General features: G+C 37.8%; 1 protein-coding gene across 1 annotated transcript in view; it reads left to right on the forward strand.

The window, feature by feature from the left end:
• BRCA1 (BRCA1 DNA repair associated) overlaps positions 1 to 16,920 on the forward strand; it is a 66,715-nt gene that overhangs the window by 32,956 nt on the left and 16,839 nt on the right. The window contains 4 exon segments of the mRNA XM_079133471.1: positions 3,441 to 3,612; positions 11,214 to 11,337; positions 13,401 to 13,579; positions 15,135 to 15,445. Coding sequence (XP_078989597.1) covers positions 3,441 to 3,612; positions 11,214 to 11,337; positions 13,401 to 13,579; positions 15,135 to 15,445 — 786 coding nt within the window.

Here is a 16,920-nt window from a genome sequence, read left to right on the forward strand (position 1 = left end):
AAGCCAGACTCAACAATTTAGTGAGACCCTGTCTCAAATAAAAGGGGGTAGGGATGTGCCTCATTGGTTAAGCACCCCTGGGTCAAACCCTGGTACCAGAAGCGGGTGGGGGGCGGGAAAAGAAAGAGAGAGAGAAAGAAAGGAAGATTAAACCAATTTGTGCTTCTCCAGCCTCTGTGGTATTTGATGGTTCCCATTTTCCTATACTTTTGCCAACACTGGATAGTATCCAATTTTAAAATCTTCCAATATTAGCATTGCTGTGAGGAACAGAGACAGAAAGGACATGTCTCCTACCGCCTGTTTTTTGTACAGGTAAATCTCTCTAGACCTGAAGCCCCTTGGAATCAGGGAAGAAATCTTTTGAGATGACTACCTGTTTGGTGCTTGAGTTGTCACCAGTATTCAGTTCTGCAGGATTGCCATAGTGATTCAATTGATGAAAATACTTAAGTGACCTTTTCTCTATTTGTAATTCCCCAGATCCTTTCTGAATATGGATTTGGAGCTCTGTCGGTAATACCTGTCAACTAATTATTTCCCTTGTATTTTAAAGTTTTAGGTTCCAGTTTTTTATTCCATCTACCTTAGCCATTTTGTGTTATATTTGACATTCAGTAAACTATTCCTTTCTTTTTTATATCCCTGATATTATTCTCAGAGATAGATCTGTTTGTTCAGGATATATTTTACAAAGTTTTTGTTTTGTTTTGTTTTGTTTTGTTTTTTGGTACTGGAGATTGAACCCAGATCCTTGTACATGCAAGGCAAGCACTCTACCGAGTTATATCCCCAGCCCACAAAGTTTCTTTTATCAAACATCTACTCAAAACAGAGCATACATCAGATTTAAGATTAACTTAAATCTGGAGTAGCACAGACAGGCCAGGCATGGTGGCACATGCCTGTAATCTCAGCTACTTCGAGGCTGAGGCAGGAGGATCACTGATTTGAGACCTGGGCAACCTAGCAAAACCCTCTCTCAAAAAATAAAAAGGGCTGAGATGTAGCTTAGTGGTAGAACATCCCTGAATTCAATCCCCACAAAAAAGAAAAAGAAAAATTGGGATCTTTCCTCTGTTTATCAAGAACCAAGAAGTAGGTAGAAGATAGAGAATGTCTAATTTGGTTTCAATAGTATCTGTTCAAGGGACAATGCTTTCCATCAAATAGTTCATGTGTCCCACTTGTTAATACTAATATTAGTACAGTCCACATAATGGGGGTCCTCTGTTCATGATGGATAGATTATTGGTGAGAACTTCCAAAGGAGATACTTGAGCTGGCCCTTGAAAGATAAGAATTTTTCCAAGTGGAAAAAAAGAGGCAGCATTTGAGGCAAAGGTTGAGAGACATGAAAATGTCCAGGAAGCACAAAATTGTCCTTGTGAGGCATATGGGAAATGTTAGAAATAAGAGAAAATCAGGGTGTGAAGGGCCTTTTGAAGAATTTGAACTTTATCCTGAGGACAATAATGACTAATAGTTATATAGTGTTAAGAAAGTATTAACTAATCATCTGAGCAGTAGTATACCACTAAAAGGTCCTCATAGAAAGAAGGAAGAGACATGATGTACATAGCTTTTAGGGAACTTCTGCAGTAATGTAGCTGTGTTAAAAGTAGAATAGTATAGGGATAAAAGAAGAGTAGAGCTTACTAAGGAGATATTTCAGAATTAGAAGCAAGAAGACTTGGTAACCTGTTTGGGTTTGTTCTCCCTAATGTATTTGGCCATTTGCCAATAGGGAAATTTATCTAAGTTATAAGGTAATTTCTTTGAGAAAACCCGAAGGAAAGTTATCTAACTTTAATACTCCCATTACTGTTTGTTTGTTTCTGATTTATTAGCTACCTAAAGAATAGATGCGATGGTTGTGGCCCTGCTCACTAATTAGCTTCTGAAGCATTGGTCAGGCATCTCTGTACAGATTTTATTCTGCGTTTACTGAGGCAAGGCCTTGGCTAGGGTTTCATCAGTGATGTAAGTACTCAGGAATACCACGTGGTGGCAATGGCGTTGCTGCAGATGTTGGCAACAAAGCAGTCTCAGGGCAGCAGTGGAAACCTTTGTGAAGCTAGAAATACATTTTGTATCATAAAAACCTCCTGCAAACTATGAACCCAATGTAGCAGGAAAAAGAAGGTGGCTTGTTTTTAGTAGAGGGCAAAGTCATTTTCAAGGATCAAAAGAAGAAAAAAGAAACAGAGGGTGAAACAGTCTGTGTTTACACTCCCCCAGCTTGCCAACAACCATCAGTGTTCCTTCGGAAAGTGATGAAGAAATGTATGTTTTGGAAAACTCCTTATGTACCCAAATTCTTTGCTTATCGAATACTTTAGACATCACAGATTGCTTCTTGAAATGGAGCAATAAACAACAGGAGCCTCATAAGCAAAGAGAACCCATTATCTTGAATTGAAAACAGTTAACTGTCCTTGCAGGCTTTCTTAGGGCTCTTTTTGTTGGATGCTTTCTTCTAGCAGCACCTTTTTTTTTTTTTTTTTTTAATAATTTTTTAGTTGTGATGAACCTTCATTTTTATTTATTTATATGTGGTGCTGAGAATTGAACCTAGTGCTTCACACATGCTAGACGAGTGCTCTACCACTAAGCCACAACCCCAGCCCTCTAGTAGCACTTTCTAAAATGAGCTATAGGTATCCTTTCCCAATCTAGAATGGTAGCATCATGAGGGCTACATCGCCAGCATTAGGGCAGTGCGTGGCACAGTAGTTGTTGAATGAAGGGAACAAATAGCTAAGTTAATGAATTTACCTTTTCAGTTAGAAACTAAAAAGTCAAGAATCCCAGAAAAAGAAGAATCTTCATAAGCTAATAATATAGGCAAGATTATTGATGGTGTTTTCAAAAATGCCAAAGGAAATATTCAATATTACATCAGCTTTTTTAAAAATCAAGATATTTATGGGGACTAATTTTAAAGTCTTATGAATCTCACAATACCAAATCTTAGAAACAGCCTGTGTAAAATCTTATCAGATTCATGCTAATTTTAAATATCAATAGTGCTTAAGTACCTTAATTATTTTTTTTACTCCCAGCCTTTATTTTATTTTATATTTTTGCTTTTTGTGGTGCTAGCAATTAAATCCAGAGCCTCACACATGGCTAGGCAAATACTCTAACACTGAGCTATATACCTCAGCCTTCACTCTCTTGCTTTAAAAGAAAATAAAAGGGCATCACAATAAAGTAAGTCTATTTGTGAGAATTGGAGAATTTTCCCCCTTCTAATATCATCCTGAAATAATTTCAAGGGCATTAATTTGCACGAATATGGTTCAAATAAAAGGTGTTCAGCCAGAACTCATAATTCCATACTAGGTGATTTCACTTCCATGTTAAAATTAATTGGTGTGACCTATTTTCACTTTATGGCAAGTTTTTCAAAGTGTATAACTTTCTTGTTTTTGCAGCAGAGGGATACCATGCAAGATAACCTGATAAAGCTCCAGCAGGAAATGGCCCAACTGGAAGCAGTGCTAGAACAGCATGGGAGCCAGTCTTCTGGCAACTCCCCTTCCCTCATAGCTGATTCTTGTGCCCCTGAGGACCTGCCAGATCCGGAACAAAACCCTTCAGGTGAAGGTCTGTAATATTGGCCAAGTGCCAGTATCTTAAGCAAAGTTCTTCCATTCCCTAAGCCTTTATCTCCTTCTGAAAAGTGAGGACTTAATTCCAACATTTTATGCTCTTTGTTCACCTCATATTTACTGTGTCACTCCAAGGATGATCTGGGAGCCTTGGTTCTAGTCCCTGTTTCAACTTATATGTCCTTCAGATGAACCCAAGACATTCATTCATGTCAGTGTCTTTAAAGAGGAGATGCTATGGAGAGCCCATAGGAGACAGACAATATAGTTCTTGCTCTTGGAAGCTGAGTATAATGGTGGAGATTTGCAAAAGGTAACCCCATAATGTCAGAAAGCTATGAGGGGGGGGAAACTCAGACATACTCTTTATAGCACTTTGTCAGAATACAAAGACATTTATGTGCTTTCTGATTTATAAGAAGAGACCTCCTCTACTTCAGATAACACATCAGGCAGGTTTTGGTTTTCTGGATTTTTCTGGGGTATTTTGTTTTTGTTACTAGGAATTGAGGCAAGCTTTTAAATAGGGACAAACACTGACACAGAGAAGAGAGACTTGTTAGGGAACTCACTGGGGAGCTTGGTACTTAAGAACGAGCAAGGGTGGTGAGCCCTCCCTAAGTACTCTTCACAGCTATTTCAGAGATCCCTGGCTGACTTAGTGTTGAAGTCCCTTCTCCAGCATTCCTTTCCACAGGGGCCTGAAGGCCTTCTTTTAGCGTCTTTCTAGGAACTCAAGTCTATTCAGGACAGTGTCCTTGGTCCGCAAGTGTGCCTTGCAGTATTTTTATGTTCAGAAAGAAACATTAGCTCATGCATGGGAAGCTAGAAACTCTGTTGCTATGGCAGTGCTTCAAAATGTATTTCCTTAAATGCTTTCTTTGTAACTGGATCTTCATTTAGTTCTCCCAGATAATGAAGCTCAGAGTCCCATTCCTAATAGAGTTCTTTTCTTTAGGATACTCTCGCTGTCTTCATTCTGAAAACAGACTGGACTTTCATTTCAAATGCCCAAGATATGAAATGTTATTGTCTGGCTTTGAATATCTGTGTAAATCTACTATCTCATTTTGGCATATATGTGTGTTCACTTTTTTCTGGAGATCTGCAGATAAAAATGTTTCTTTGTGAAACAAACAAAGCTGTTTCTTTGTGGCTTCATTTGAAAAACATTTTTGCTTTAATATTTTTTCAGTTGTAGATGGACACAATACCTTTTTTAAAATATTTTTTTAGTCATCAATGGACCTTTATTTTTATTTATTTATATGCAGTGCTGAGAACAAACCCAGTGCCTCACACATACTAGGCAAGCACTCTACCACTGAGCCACAACCCCGCCCCTGGAAAACATTTTGAAGTATCAACTTGGTATCAACTCATGTCTTGAACCTTTTCTTCCTTCAGATAATGTGGGTCTAACTGAAACTCAAATTTATTAACCTAGGAAAAAGACTTGTTTACCTTCTGCTGTACTCATGACTTTTAAGTAGATTTTTTATTTTAAAATACCCTTGAATAAATAAATTATAAAAAAATTGGAGTGATAGTGCAGTGTTCCTGCATATTCTTCACACAATTTTAGTTTCTCCCTAATGTTATCTTGCATTCCCATGGTATTTTTGTCAAATAGTTAATTACTCTGTGTGTGTGTGTGTGTGTGTGTGTGTTACTAGCAATTGAATCCATAGGTCTTCCACTGAGATACATCCCCGACCATTTTGAGTTGTTTTATTTTGTACCTTTTTCATGCTGGGAATGGAACGCAGGGCCTCACGTATACTGAACAAGTGCTCTACCACTGAACTACATCCCCAGCTCAGCACCCCATCCCCTTTTTTTGTTTTTGTTTTTGTTTTGTTTTGTTTTGAGATAGGGTCTCACTAAATTGCCCTGAACATGCAATCCTCCTGTGACTCGGCCTCTGAGTTTTTTTGGATTATAAGTGTGTCACTATGCCTGGCAAGATCTGGTTTGTTTGTTTATTTGCTTTTGGTACTGGGAATTGAACCCAGGGGCCTTTTACCACTAAGCCACATCCCCAGTCCTTTTATTTTTTATTATATTTATTTATTTATTTTTGGGGGGTGGGTACTGGGGATTGAACTCAGGGGCACTTGGCCACTGAGCCACATCCCCAGCCCTGTTTTGTGTTTTATTTAGAGACAGGGTCCCACTGAGTTGCATAGCACCTCGCTTTTTCTGAGGCTGGTTTTGAACTCTTGATCCTCCTGTCTCTGCTTCCTGAGCTTTTGGTATTACAGGTGTATGCCACTGCACTGGCTATTTTTTTATTTCAAGACAGAGTCTCAACAAGTTACTGAGTTACTAAGACTGGTCTCAAACTTGTGATCCTTCTACCTCATCCTCCCAAGTCTCTGGGATTGTTGGCGTGTACCACCGTGCTGACCCAATGGTCTTAAAGATTATAACACCCCCTCTTCAGCATAGATCTTTTTACTGTTTATCCAAGGGTCATTTCCAATAATATTTGGGAACTGTTTCTTACCAGGTGCTTCTGTTCCCCTCCTGGATTTCCTATTTTTCAAGTAGCAAATATTAGCATTTATGAGAACATGGCCCATTATAGTGCAAGTAATTTTTCAGATATGCCTGAGCTCTTCTGTCCTCCAACATATTTCATTCCTGGAAGCAACTTTTAAGAATTTCCAGGCTTCTTAACTGACGTAGTGGTACAAGCCTGTAATCCTAGTGGTTTGGGAGTCTGAGGTAGGAGGATCAAGAGTTCAAAGCCAGCCTCAGCAACTTAGTGAGACCCTGTTTCTAAATAAAATATTTAAAAAGGGCTGGGGATGTGGTTCAGTGATTAAGCACCTCTGGGTTCAATCCCTGGTATCAAAAAGAAAAAAGAAAAAAAAAGAATTTCTAGGCTTCTTCCTTGAGAATTCTGAATTAGTTGGATAGGTGGGTTATATACTTTTTTAAAGGGTTTTTGTTGTTGTTTGTTTTTTCTTTTTCTTTCAATGCTTAGCACACAGTGGACAGTCAGTAAATTTACTAAATGTTTGATCCATCCCAAATTCCCTACCCATAAAGAATGTAACAGCTAGGGGCAGTGGTGCCTACCTGTAATCCCAGAGACTTGGGAGGCTGAGGTAGGAGGATTGCGAGTTCAAAGCCAACCTCAGCAAAAGCAAGGTGCTAAGCAACTCAGTGAGACCCTGTCTCTAAATAAAAATACAAAATAGAGCCGGGGATGTGGCTCAGTGACCAAGTGCCCCTGTGTTCAATTCCCAGTACCCCTCCTCAAAAAAAAAAAAAAAAAAAAGAATGTAGCATATTAAGATCCCAGATGAAAGAATGATTTAAGGGGGTTTCAGAGCCAGCTGCTCAGGAAGTTGAGGCAGATGGATCTCAAGTTCAAGATTAACCTTGACAACTTATTGAAACCCTGTCTCAAAATTAAAAAATAAAAAGGGCCGGGCATATTGGCATATACCTGTAATCTCAGCAACTCAGCAAGAGCTTCAGCAACTTAGTGAAACCCTTAGCAACTTTACCAACTGTCTCAAAATAAAAACAGGACTGGGGGATGTAACTCAGTAGTAAAGTGAACTTGGATTCAATCCCCAGCACCACAGAAAAAGGGCATTGGGATTTCTACACAGTTCTGGAACCTGAGCTCTGGATCCATACATTTATACTTTCCTCAGCTAGTCAGCAAGTAGATCGTGATATTGTAAGGTGTGGATTGGGCATGCTGTTCAGAGAATTAAATGGGATTAAGGAAAAAGAAGAGAGAAAAGTTTTGTTCTGTGTTTGTTTTTTTTTCCTTAGATTCTGTTGAGTTATTGACTCCTAAATCTAGTTAGCTTATGGTAAATGTTCTGGTGATTTGTTTTGTTTTTTTGGCTGTGCTGTGGGTTGAACTCAGGACTGGGTACATGTTACACAAAAGCTCTACCACTGAACTACATCCCTTTTTATATTTCTTTTGAGACAGGGTTCCACTGAATGGCTAAGACTGACCTTAAACTTGCAATCCTCATGCCTCAGCCCCCTGTGTTGCTTGGATTACAAATGTATGCCACAACACTGGCTTTGAGTTGCTTTTTTAGAAGCTGTGTTTGTGTGTGAAGCTTCCTCCTTCCTTTCCTTTTTTTCCTTCTTTTTCACCCTTTACCTTGGTTTGATTCTTTGGAAGCTGCACCCTGCCTTTTATCAATTATCACTCTGTATTGGAGAGATAAAGGACACCCATATTTTTGGTTAGTTTATGGGTAGGACCTACTTATTTCAGCAGCTGGTGGATTTAGGCAGAGTTCTTGTGTTCCTTGAAACTCACAGTTACAGGAAAGTTGGGCATAAAGGAAACAATAAATGATGTATTTGAAGATTAACTCAGAAAATCACTGATTATTTCCCCCCAGGCTACCCACTGTCTTAAAAAAGTTTGATTAATAGAACCTTTTATTAAAATTTGTCTCAATTTGTGAATTTTAGCTTTTCTGTTAAAAACTCAACATTAATTATAGTGATCAGTGACTTTTTAATGGATAAACACTTTTTTTTGTACTGGGGATCAAATCCAGGAACACTTTACTACTGCGCTACCTCCCCAGCCCTTTTTATTATTTTTTATTTTATTTTATTTTTTTTATTTTTTATTTTTTGGGTGCTGGGGATCCAACCCAGAGCCTTGTGCTTGCAAGGCAAGCACTCTTTTTTATTTTTTTATTTTGAGAAAGGGTTTCACTGAGTTGGTTAGGGCTTCTGAGTTGGTTAAGCTGCTGAAGCTGGCCTTCTGAGTCACTGGGATTATAGGTGTGCACCACCACTCCCAACAATAGAAGACATTTGTAATGTTTTCTCTTTAAATAGTTTTGCCTTTAAGCCCCTTCCTAGAAGGCAGTGACACAATAATACATTTGGAGGAATTAATAAAATGTACTAACATACCAGAACTTTGCCTTAGGTCTGTTATGTTTTTTCCCTTCTTATGCCATTTCATTAGTTCCTTATGTCACATCAAGATTCCTTCTCCACTAACACCTTGGGGTTTTGGGTTTTTTTTTTTTTTTGCAGGGAGTGGTATTTTTTTGTACTAGGGATTGAACCCAGAGGCAACTCTACCACTGAGCTACATCCCTAGCCCTTTTAATTTTGAGACAGTGTCTCTCACTAAGTTAGTTGCCCAGGCAGCCTCAGACTTCTGATCCTCCTGCTTCAGTCTCCTGAGTCACTGGGATTACAGGCGTGCTCCACTATGCCCAGCTAGCATCTTGTATTGTTTGTGTATTTGTTTATTTTTTCAACTTATTTGTTTGAGGGGTTGGTTTTTGTTATTGTCATTTTTGTTATTGTCATTATTGTTATTGTCATGTGAGGCACAATGTGACCTGTTTTTTCTTACTCATCTAACTCCCCAACACATGCAAAAAAGCTGAAACCCCCATCCCACACAGACTTGATGTATAGGCAGTGGGGATGGAAAAGGAAATGTGCTTTGTGCTTTCTAGTGCTTTTTATTTCCTGAGGGGTTTGGGTATAATTTAGTTTGCTGCAGAGATAAAAATACATGTATTCCTATTTTCTTATCATTTAGGGCCAAAATATAGAAATATATGGTTTTTCTAGCCTTGCCTCTGTTGATCATCTGTAGTCATATTCTTTCTGTTATCATTTTTATTTATTTTCTCATTCATTTGTTCATTCAAACAACGTGTTGTTGCCAGTCACAGTGGCGCATGCCTGTAATCCCAGCAGCAGCTTGGGAGGCTGAGGCAGGAGAATTGGGATATTTTCAAAGCCAGCCTCAGCAACTTAGCGAGGCCTTAAGCAATTTAGTGAGACCCTGTCTCAAAATAAAAACTGAAAAAAAAAAAAGGGCTGGGGTTGTGGCTCAGTGGTTAAGTACCCCTGGGTTCAATCTCTGGTACCAAAAAAGAAAGAAAGAAAAGAAACAGTGTCTTATTAAGTTGCCCAGACTGACCTTGAATTTGCAATCCTCCTGCCTCAGATTCCAGAGTAACTGGGATTACAGACATGCACTACCACACCTGACTTCTTTTTTTTTTTGGAACTGGAGATCAAACCCAGGGCCCTGTGCTTGTAAGCCATGCACTTTACCAGCTGAGCTATCTAGCTATCTCCCCAGCTCGACTTCATTTATTTTTTAATTGTTTAGTTCTATTTGGTGCTAGCATCTATCTTGTATCACTTATACCTGTAAAATTCTGACCAATATTTAAGAACAATTTGGAGCAGGACAAGGTGGCAACACTTGTAATCCCACTGACGTGAGAGACTGAGGCAAGAGGATTGCAAGTTCAAGGCCATCCTGGGCAATTTAAGAGAGTCTGTCTCAAAATAAAAATTATAAGGGCTGAGGATGTAGCTCAATGGTAGAATGCCCCTACTTTTGATCCCCAGATCTGGCCAGGACAATACATCCAATTTGATATTCACAGATTGCTGCTTTTCTTTCTTTTTTAATATTTTTTAGATGTTGATATACCTTTATTTTATTCATTTATTTATATGTGGTGCTGAGAACCGAACCCAGTGCCTCACACATTCTAGGCAAGTGCTCTACCATTGAGCCACAACCCCAACCCCACTTTTATTTCTTTTTAATTGCAGTACTGAGAATTGAACTCAGGGATGCTCCACCACTAAGCTACATCCCCAGCCCTTTTTATTTTTTTATTTTTTGGTACCAGGTATTGAACCCAGGGTCTCTTAACTACTGAGCCACATCCCAGCCCTTTGTTGTACTTTATTTAGAGGCAGGGTCTCACTGAGTTGCTTAGGGCCTCATAATTTGCTGAGGCTGGCTTTGAACTCTCAATCCTGCCTCAGCCTCCTGAGCAACTGGGATTACAGGTATGTGCCACTGTGCCCTGCTCCTTTTTTTTTTTTTTTTTTTTTTTTTTTAATATTTTTGTAGTTGTCAATGGACCTTTATTTTATTTATTTGTACATAGTGCTGAGAATCGAACTCAGTGCCTCACACATGCTAGGCAAGCGCTCTACCACTGAGCCACAACCCCAACCCCTCCTTCTTATTTTTTGAGACAGGGTCTCACTAAATTGCCTGGGTTGGCCTCAAATTTACAGTTCTCCTGAGTTGCTGGGATTACTGAGCCACCACACCTAGCACAGATTGCTGCTTTTAAAAAATAAATATCCGTCGGGCTGGAGTTGTGGCTCAGTGGTAGAGTGCTTGCCTGGCATGTGTGAAACCCTGGGTTTTGATGCTCAGCACTGCATATAAATAAATAAGTAAAATAAAAGATCCATTGACAACTAATAAATAAAAATAATAAATAAATATCTTGGCAGATATGGTGGTGCACACCTGTAATCCTTAAGACTCCAGAGGCGGAGCCGGGAGGATTGCAAGGTCAAGGCTAGCCTCAGTATCTTAGTGAGGCCCTAAGCAACTTAGTGAGACCCTGTCTCAAAATAAAAAATAAAAAAGGACTGGGGATGTAGCTCAGTAGTTAAGTGCCCCTGGGTTCAATCCCTGGTACCAAAAATAAATTTTAAAATATATATATCCTCACCTGAATTATCCCTATCAGGATGAAGAAGTAAAATAGATTTCTTTGCATTCTCATTTCGTTTAAACAGTGTTAACTTCAGAGAAAAGTAATGAATGTTCTGTAAGTCAGCATCCAAAAAGGCTTTCTCCTGACAAGTTCCAGGTATCTCCAGATAGATCCATTAGTGAAAATAAAGAATTGGAACTGAAAAGGTAAGCAATGTCAAGTTGTGTTATTGAAGTAACATATTTACTTATTACACTTTTAATGTTAATCTTCCCCCCTACTTTGCAGTTTTATTTTGTTTTTGTTTTGTTTTTTCTTGTAGACAGGCATTTATAACCTCTCATTGCTCTAGAACACTTCCTTTATTTAATTGTATAGGCTTTTAGGACTTCTGCAATGCATAGGGTGCACATGAGATGTGTGCAGTTATTTGAAGGTCAGAATACAATATACTAGAATTAAAACCTAGACTGGCCTGGTGGGACATACCTGTAATCCCTGCTACTTGGGAGACTGAGGCAGGAAGGTTGCAAGTTTGAGACTAGTCTGGGCAACTTAGCAAGACCCTGTCTCAAAATAAAATAAAAAGAACTGGGGATGTTGCTCAGTGGCAGAGCACCGCTGGGTTCAATGCCCAGCACCACAAAAATAAAACAAAAAAACCAAAGTAGAACTAAAACCTGAGTGAGCCTGCAGGATGATGGTAGACTTCCCCAAGGCAACCCTTTCTCTGATTGAAGTGTTTGACTTTCTAGAAAAAGTTTGCCTATTGATTTACCTCAGGAAATATTTAGAATATGATTAAAGGATGTGTATTCAAAACATTGTTGACATAAGACTGCATAACACTTTATATTTTCAAAAATACTCAACATTTGGGTCACATATCTTACCACTCTAGAAAGTAAAAGGAATTCATGTTTATTGAATTCCTACTGTGTGTCTTTGTGTATTTATTTATTTATTACTTAACTTTGGGAATGATGACAGGTTGTCGGTAATCTAGCCACATCATATTTTCCAAGCCCCTTGGGCTTAACTGAGGTCCTAGGGATTAAACCTATGGGTGATTTACTAGTGAGATACATCCCCAGTCTTTTTTGTTTTGTTTTAAGACCAGGTCTTACTAAGTTGCTGAGGGTCTCGCCAAGTTGCTGAGGCTAACCTCAAACTTGCAATCTTCCTGCCTCAGCCTTCTGAGTCCCTAGGATTACAGGTGTGCATAACCATATCTGGCTTCTAACAGGATATATTTTTGAGGCTAGAGCATAATGGTGTGATGAATAATGAAAAGATCTGGTTTCTGTAGGCATGAAAGCCATATTTAGGAGTATTGTCCTCATTGATGTGCTTTACCAATTGAGCTAACTGTCCACTTAATATTCACACTAAATAAATAGATAATGACTTTTATCATAGAACCTACACATTTATTGAACTTCCTCCCTCTACTAGACTACTTAAAAGCAGCAATTCAGTTATTGCTCATCTTCAGTCTACAGGGTCTGGTTTTAATGCCTAACTCTTAGTAAAAAGCCAGTAATTAAGTGTTTGAGTTGAATAATTAATGTCTGAGCCCCTTAAACCTATTGATAATTATTTTGCAAAGTCCTAAACACCTGAAAGAGTAGACTAACTGCTTATGGTTACATATGCATTTCTAACAATATTTAGTGGTTGGTCGATTTTTTGTTTTGTTTTGTTTTGTTGTTTTTTGATGACAGATTGAACCCAGGGCCTCATATATATTAGACAAGCCCTCTACCACAGAGGTATATCCCTGGCCATAATAACTAGCTCTTTGTCTTTAGAATGATTTTGGACATTGAAAAGGCAGGTCATAAGAATGATTCTGTAAATTCTGCCCAAAGTAGGTAGAAATATGAGTATAGAGATGTCAACATTAATCAAATTTCTATCTTCATAAAATGTCTGATTCTAACACATCCATTTGGGCTCAAATGGAATAGTATCTAGAATTTGAGTGAGTGGTGGTGGATAATTTGATAAAAATTGCTGACATGCTTTTCAACAGCTAGGAAATATACTGCCTTAGACTAACCCCTAAGGGAAGATGTTATATGTCAGCCATGGCATTTTGGCAGGCAGCATGAATCCAGGCTTCTAGGCGGTCATGTGAACTTTTTACTAGTCATTCCTTATTTCTCTGACAGTGAACTATTTCACTTATGCTTTGGCTGCCTAGGAATTATGATTAGTCCTTTCAGAATTGGTGGTGATGTTTTCCTTCTTTCATCCATCTTTCCAGGTCTTCTCCCACTTCTAAATCCCAGGTGGTAGATAATAGGTGGTCTGCACATAGTCAAAACAGAAACTGCCCCTCTCAAGAGGAGCTCATTAAGATTGTTGATGTGGAGGAGCAAGAACTGAAAAAGTCTGAGCCAAATGATTTAATGGAGCAGTCTTACTTGCCAAGGCAAGATCTAGGTAATATTTCATATATTCTAATGGGAATAAACACTTTTTATTTTATTCTGAATCTTATATGAAGGTGTTCTGGTTAATCAGTAATATAGATATAAGCCAGGCACAGTGGTACAACTCGCAGATATATTAATCTATCATGGATGCTTCTGTTATACTTAAGCCTAATTTTGAAAAATGGTGAGTGTTAATCCAGGTTTATTTGAATATTATTGTATCTTTTAATCTGTTTATATTGGTCAAACTAACAGTTTTAAGGATGAAAGAGTCTTGGTGTGCTCTAAATATTTTACTTCAACTGTTAGATAAAAATTCCAAGGCCCTAGAGTAAAGTTTTACACCTATCCTTTATTGAAAAAGGGATGGAATCCCAATTCAAACTCTTTATTTATGAATTAATGAATTATCAATAACCATATGTTTTATACTTTATAAATCTCTTTTAATGGATAGTATATTTGATGGCTTGTAAATCAAAGTTTTAATCAGTATTGAAAGTTTTTAATTAATCCTCAAAAACACATTATTATCGAAGTCTGTATTTGGCATCAAATGTGGCATTTGGCCAAGTTCATTAGGGTCATTTTAAGAATCTCATACCATTTACTTAACTGCTTAATCCTGACTGAGTGACACTTTCTGAAATGTTTCAGGGATGGTGTCTCTACTGTTCTTAATTTGGTAATAATATCTGTTAATTTATTAAATGGAAAAGGTAATGGTGTCACTATAAGTGAAAGAAGGAAAATTAAGTCTTTGTCCTAATTTTTAACCTTTTTCTCCTTCCTTACAAAAGTGCTATATGTTCATTGTCCACAATTTGGACAACATAGAAAATTTAAAAAGTTAGTGATTTTAAAATTACCTGTGATTCTATCTGTTTACAATGAAACATTGCTGGTTTTTTAATCACTTTACTTAAAATTTTACTTTTAAAATATAGTCAGAAACCAGGTACTATGGTATAGACCTGTAGTCCCAGCTATTTGGGGGGCTGAGGGAGAAGGATCACTTGAGCCCAGGAGTTCAAGGCCAGCCTGGGCAACATACTAAGATCTTGTCTCAATCAATAAAAATAAAATACACTCAAAATAAATAACATTTTGGCTAGCATCTTTAATATATTAGAAACATTTCTTCATTTTATTGTATATCAACATTTTATCCAACCCTAATAGGTAAAGAGTAACTAAATGTATCACAATTTATTTAATCTCATATTGGACATGAGATTATTTCTAAAATTAAACTATTTTAAACAGTGTTGCAGTGAACATCCCTATGACTAAACTATGCATATATCTCTTATTTCCTTAGGATACATTTCTAAAATTAGAATTGTTGACTGAAAGTGTGAGTCAGTGTTGACTGAAAGTGTTAAGACTTTTGCTACATAATGACATATTATTAAGCCACTGCACTTGCACCAACAGTGTATAGTATATAGTGTACCTGTTTCTGCTCTTAACCTAACTTCAGCTTTAATTCTTAGCCAGCACTGGAATCTTGTAATTCAAGATTCATTGTCTTATAAATTAAACTTCTCCTGTTCTTTCAGAGGGAACCCCTTACCTGGAATCTGGAATCAGCCTCTTCTCTAATAACCCTGAATCTGATCCCCCTGAAGACAAAGCCCCAGAGGCAGTTCATATTTGCAGTGCACCAGCTTCAACGTCTGCATTGAAATTATCCCATTTTCAAGTTGGACAGTCTGCTAACAGTCCAGCTGTTGCTCACACTAATAGTACTGCTGGGTGTAATGCAAGGGAAGAAAGTGCAAGCAGGGAGAAGCCAGAATTCACATCTCCAACAGAAAGTGCCAATCAGAGAATATCCATGGTGGTATCAGGCTTGACCCCCAAAGAATTTGTGAGTGTTACCTGTATGTATTTCTGTATAACTAGGATTTAACAGCATACTACAAGTAGTTCGATAGTTTAAATAGTTGATATAGTTATATAGGTACTAGCAATGAATAATCTGTAAGAAGAAATTTAGACACTAAGCAGAATTATATGTAATTTAATTTCCACTCCCAATTTCTGAAAATTTGCATCTAGATAAAGCTACGGTATTTGTATTTTTCATATATTTACTTGAGAAAAGGAATTATTAAATATTAGCAGAAAAGACTTGCTTTGAATATGATATAAAACTTTAGAATTAGAATTTTCTTTTTACTTAATAATGCCAGTAGGTATAGCTCTGCTTCTGGGAGGCATCTTTTTTCCTTCCTTGGTTTGCATCTGACTGAACTTACCAGCATGTTTAACTAAATCCAGACTGATTCCAAGCATACTGCTTGACAGTGGCATTTTCCCAGATCCTGGCTTCTAAGACAGCTATTCAGTAGCCCTGTCATTTCTGCCCTACAACACCCTTTGCTATTAGAATTTTGGCATCTCCTTGGACCCCTTGTGCCAGAAATGGGAATTGTTTCACATTGTAGAAAATACCCACTAACATATTAAGACCCCTGAAATCTCATTTTTCTTAGTTAGGTTTCTTATAGATTTCAGGCATCCTGGGAAATTTACTTTCCCTTTAATTGGCATTGGTATCACTTCATAATAAAAATAATTGAATGAATTTCTTTGAGACAAGATAAGACCGGCATGATAGTACATGACTGTAATCCCAATGACTTAGAAGGCTGAGGCTTGCGAGTTCAAAGCCAGCCTCAGCAATTTAGTGAGGCCTTAAGCAACTTAGCAAGACCCTGTCCCAAAATAAAAAAATTTTAAAAGGGTTAAGCACCCCTGGGTTCAATCCTTAGTTTCAAAAAAAAAAGATAACACATCAGACTATCAATTTGATTCAATAGTTGGTACCATGTATTACACACTGAGAGACAACCAAGTCATTCTGAAGTATCTTTCTTAATATATCCTTCTTAGAACAAGACCATTTCTCATCCTAACTTCTCCATGTGTAGTGACTCAGTAACCTTTTCTGGCCTGATGCATCCCACTACTAAAAGAGTAAAGAAGCAACCTGTGTCTGCCCTGATAGATAACAATATTTAAATGCAAGGTGGCAACTGTTAATGTTCTCATTTCACAGCCCATGTCCAGGCCAGCGATTGGCTTTGAAAATTCTTATGGTATATCTGATTAAATGGCTCTTGATCACTTACCCACACATCTAGAATTCCCATTTATCTATTGAAAATTAGCATTCCTTATTCCTTTATTTTGAGAGTTCAGATTTTCAGAGATGCCTAAAATGATCTAATCTTTTTTTGCCTTGGGCAACTCTAAGCTACAGATTAAACTATAGTGGCTCGGGTACATGCTGTTTTTAAACAAGCAAAAAGGAAAACTTCGAGCTCTTTTCAGACTTGC

Source organism: Sciurus vulgaris (genome assembly GCF_902686455.1).
Source record: "Sciurus vulgaris genome assembly, chromosome: 3".
NCBI classification, from domain to species: Eukaryota; Metazoa; Chordata; class Mammalia; order Rodentia; family Sciuridae; genus Sciurus; species Sciurus vulgaris.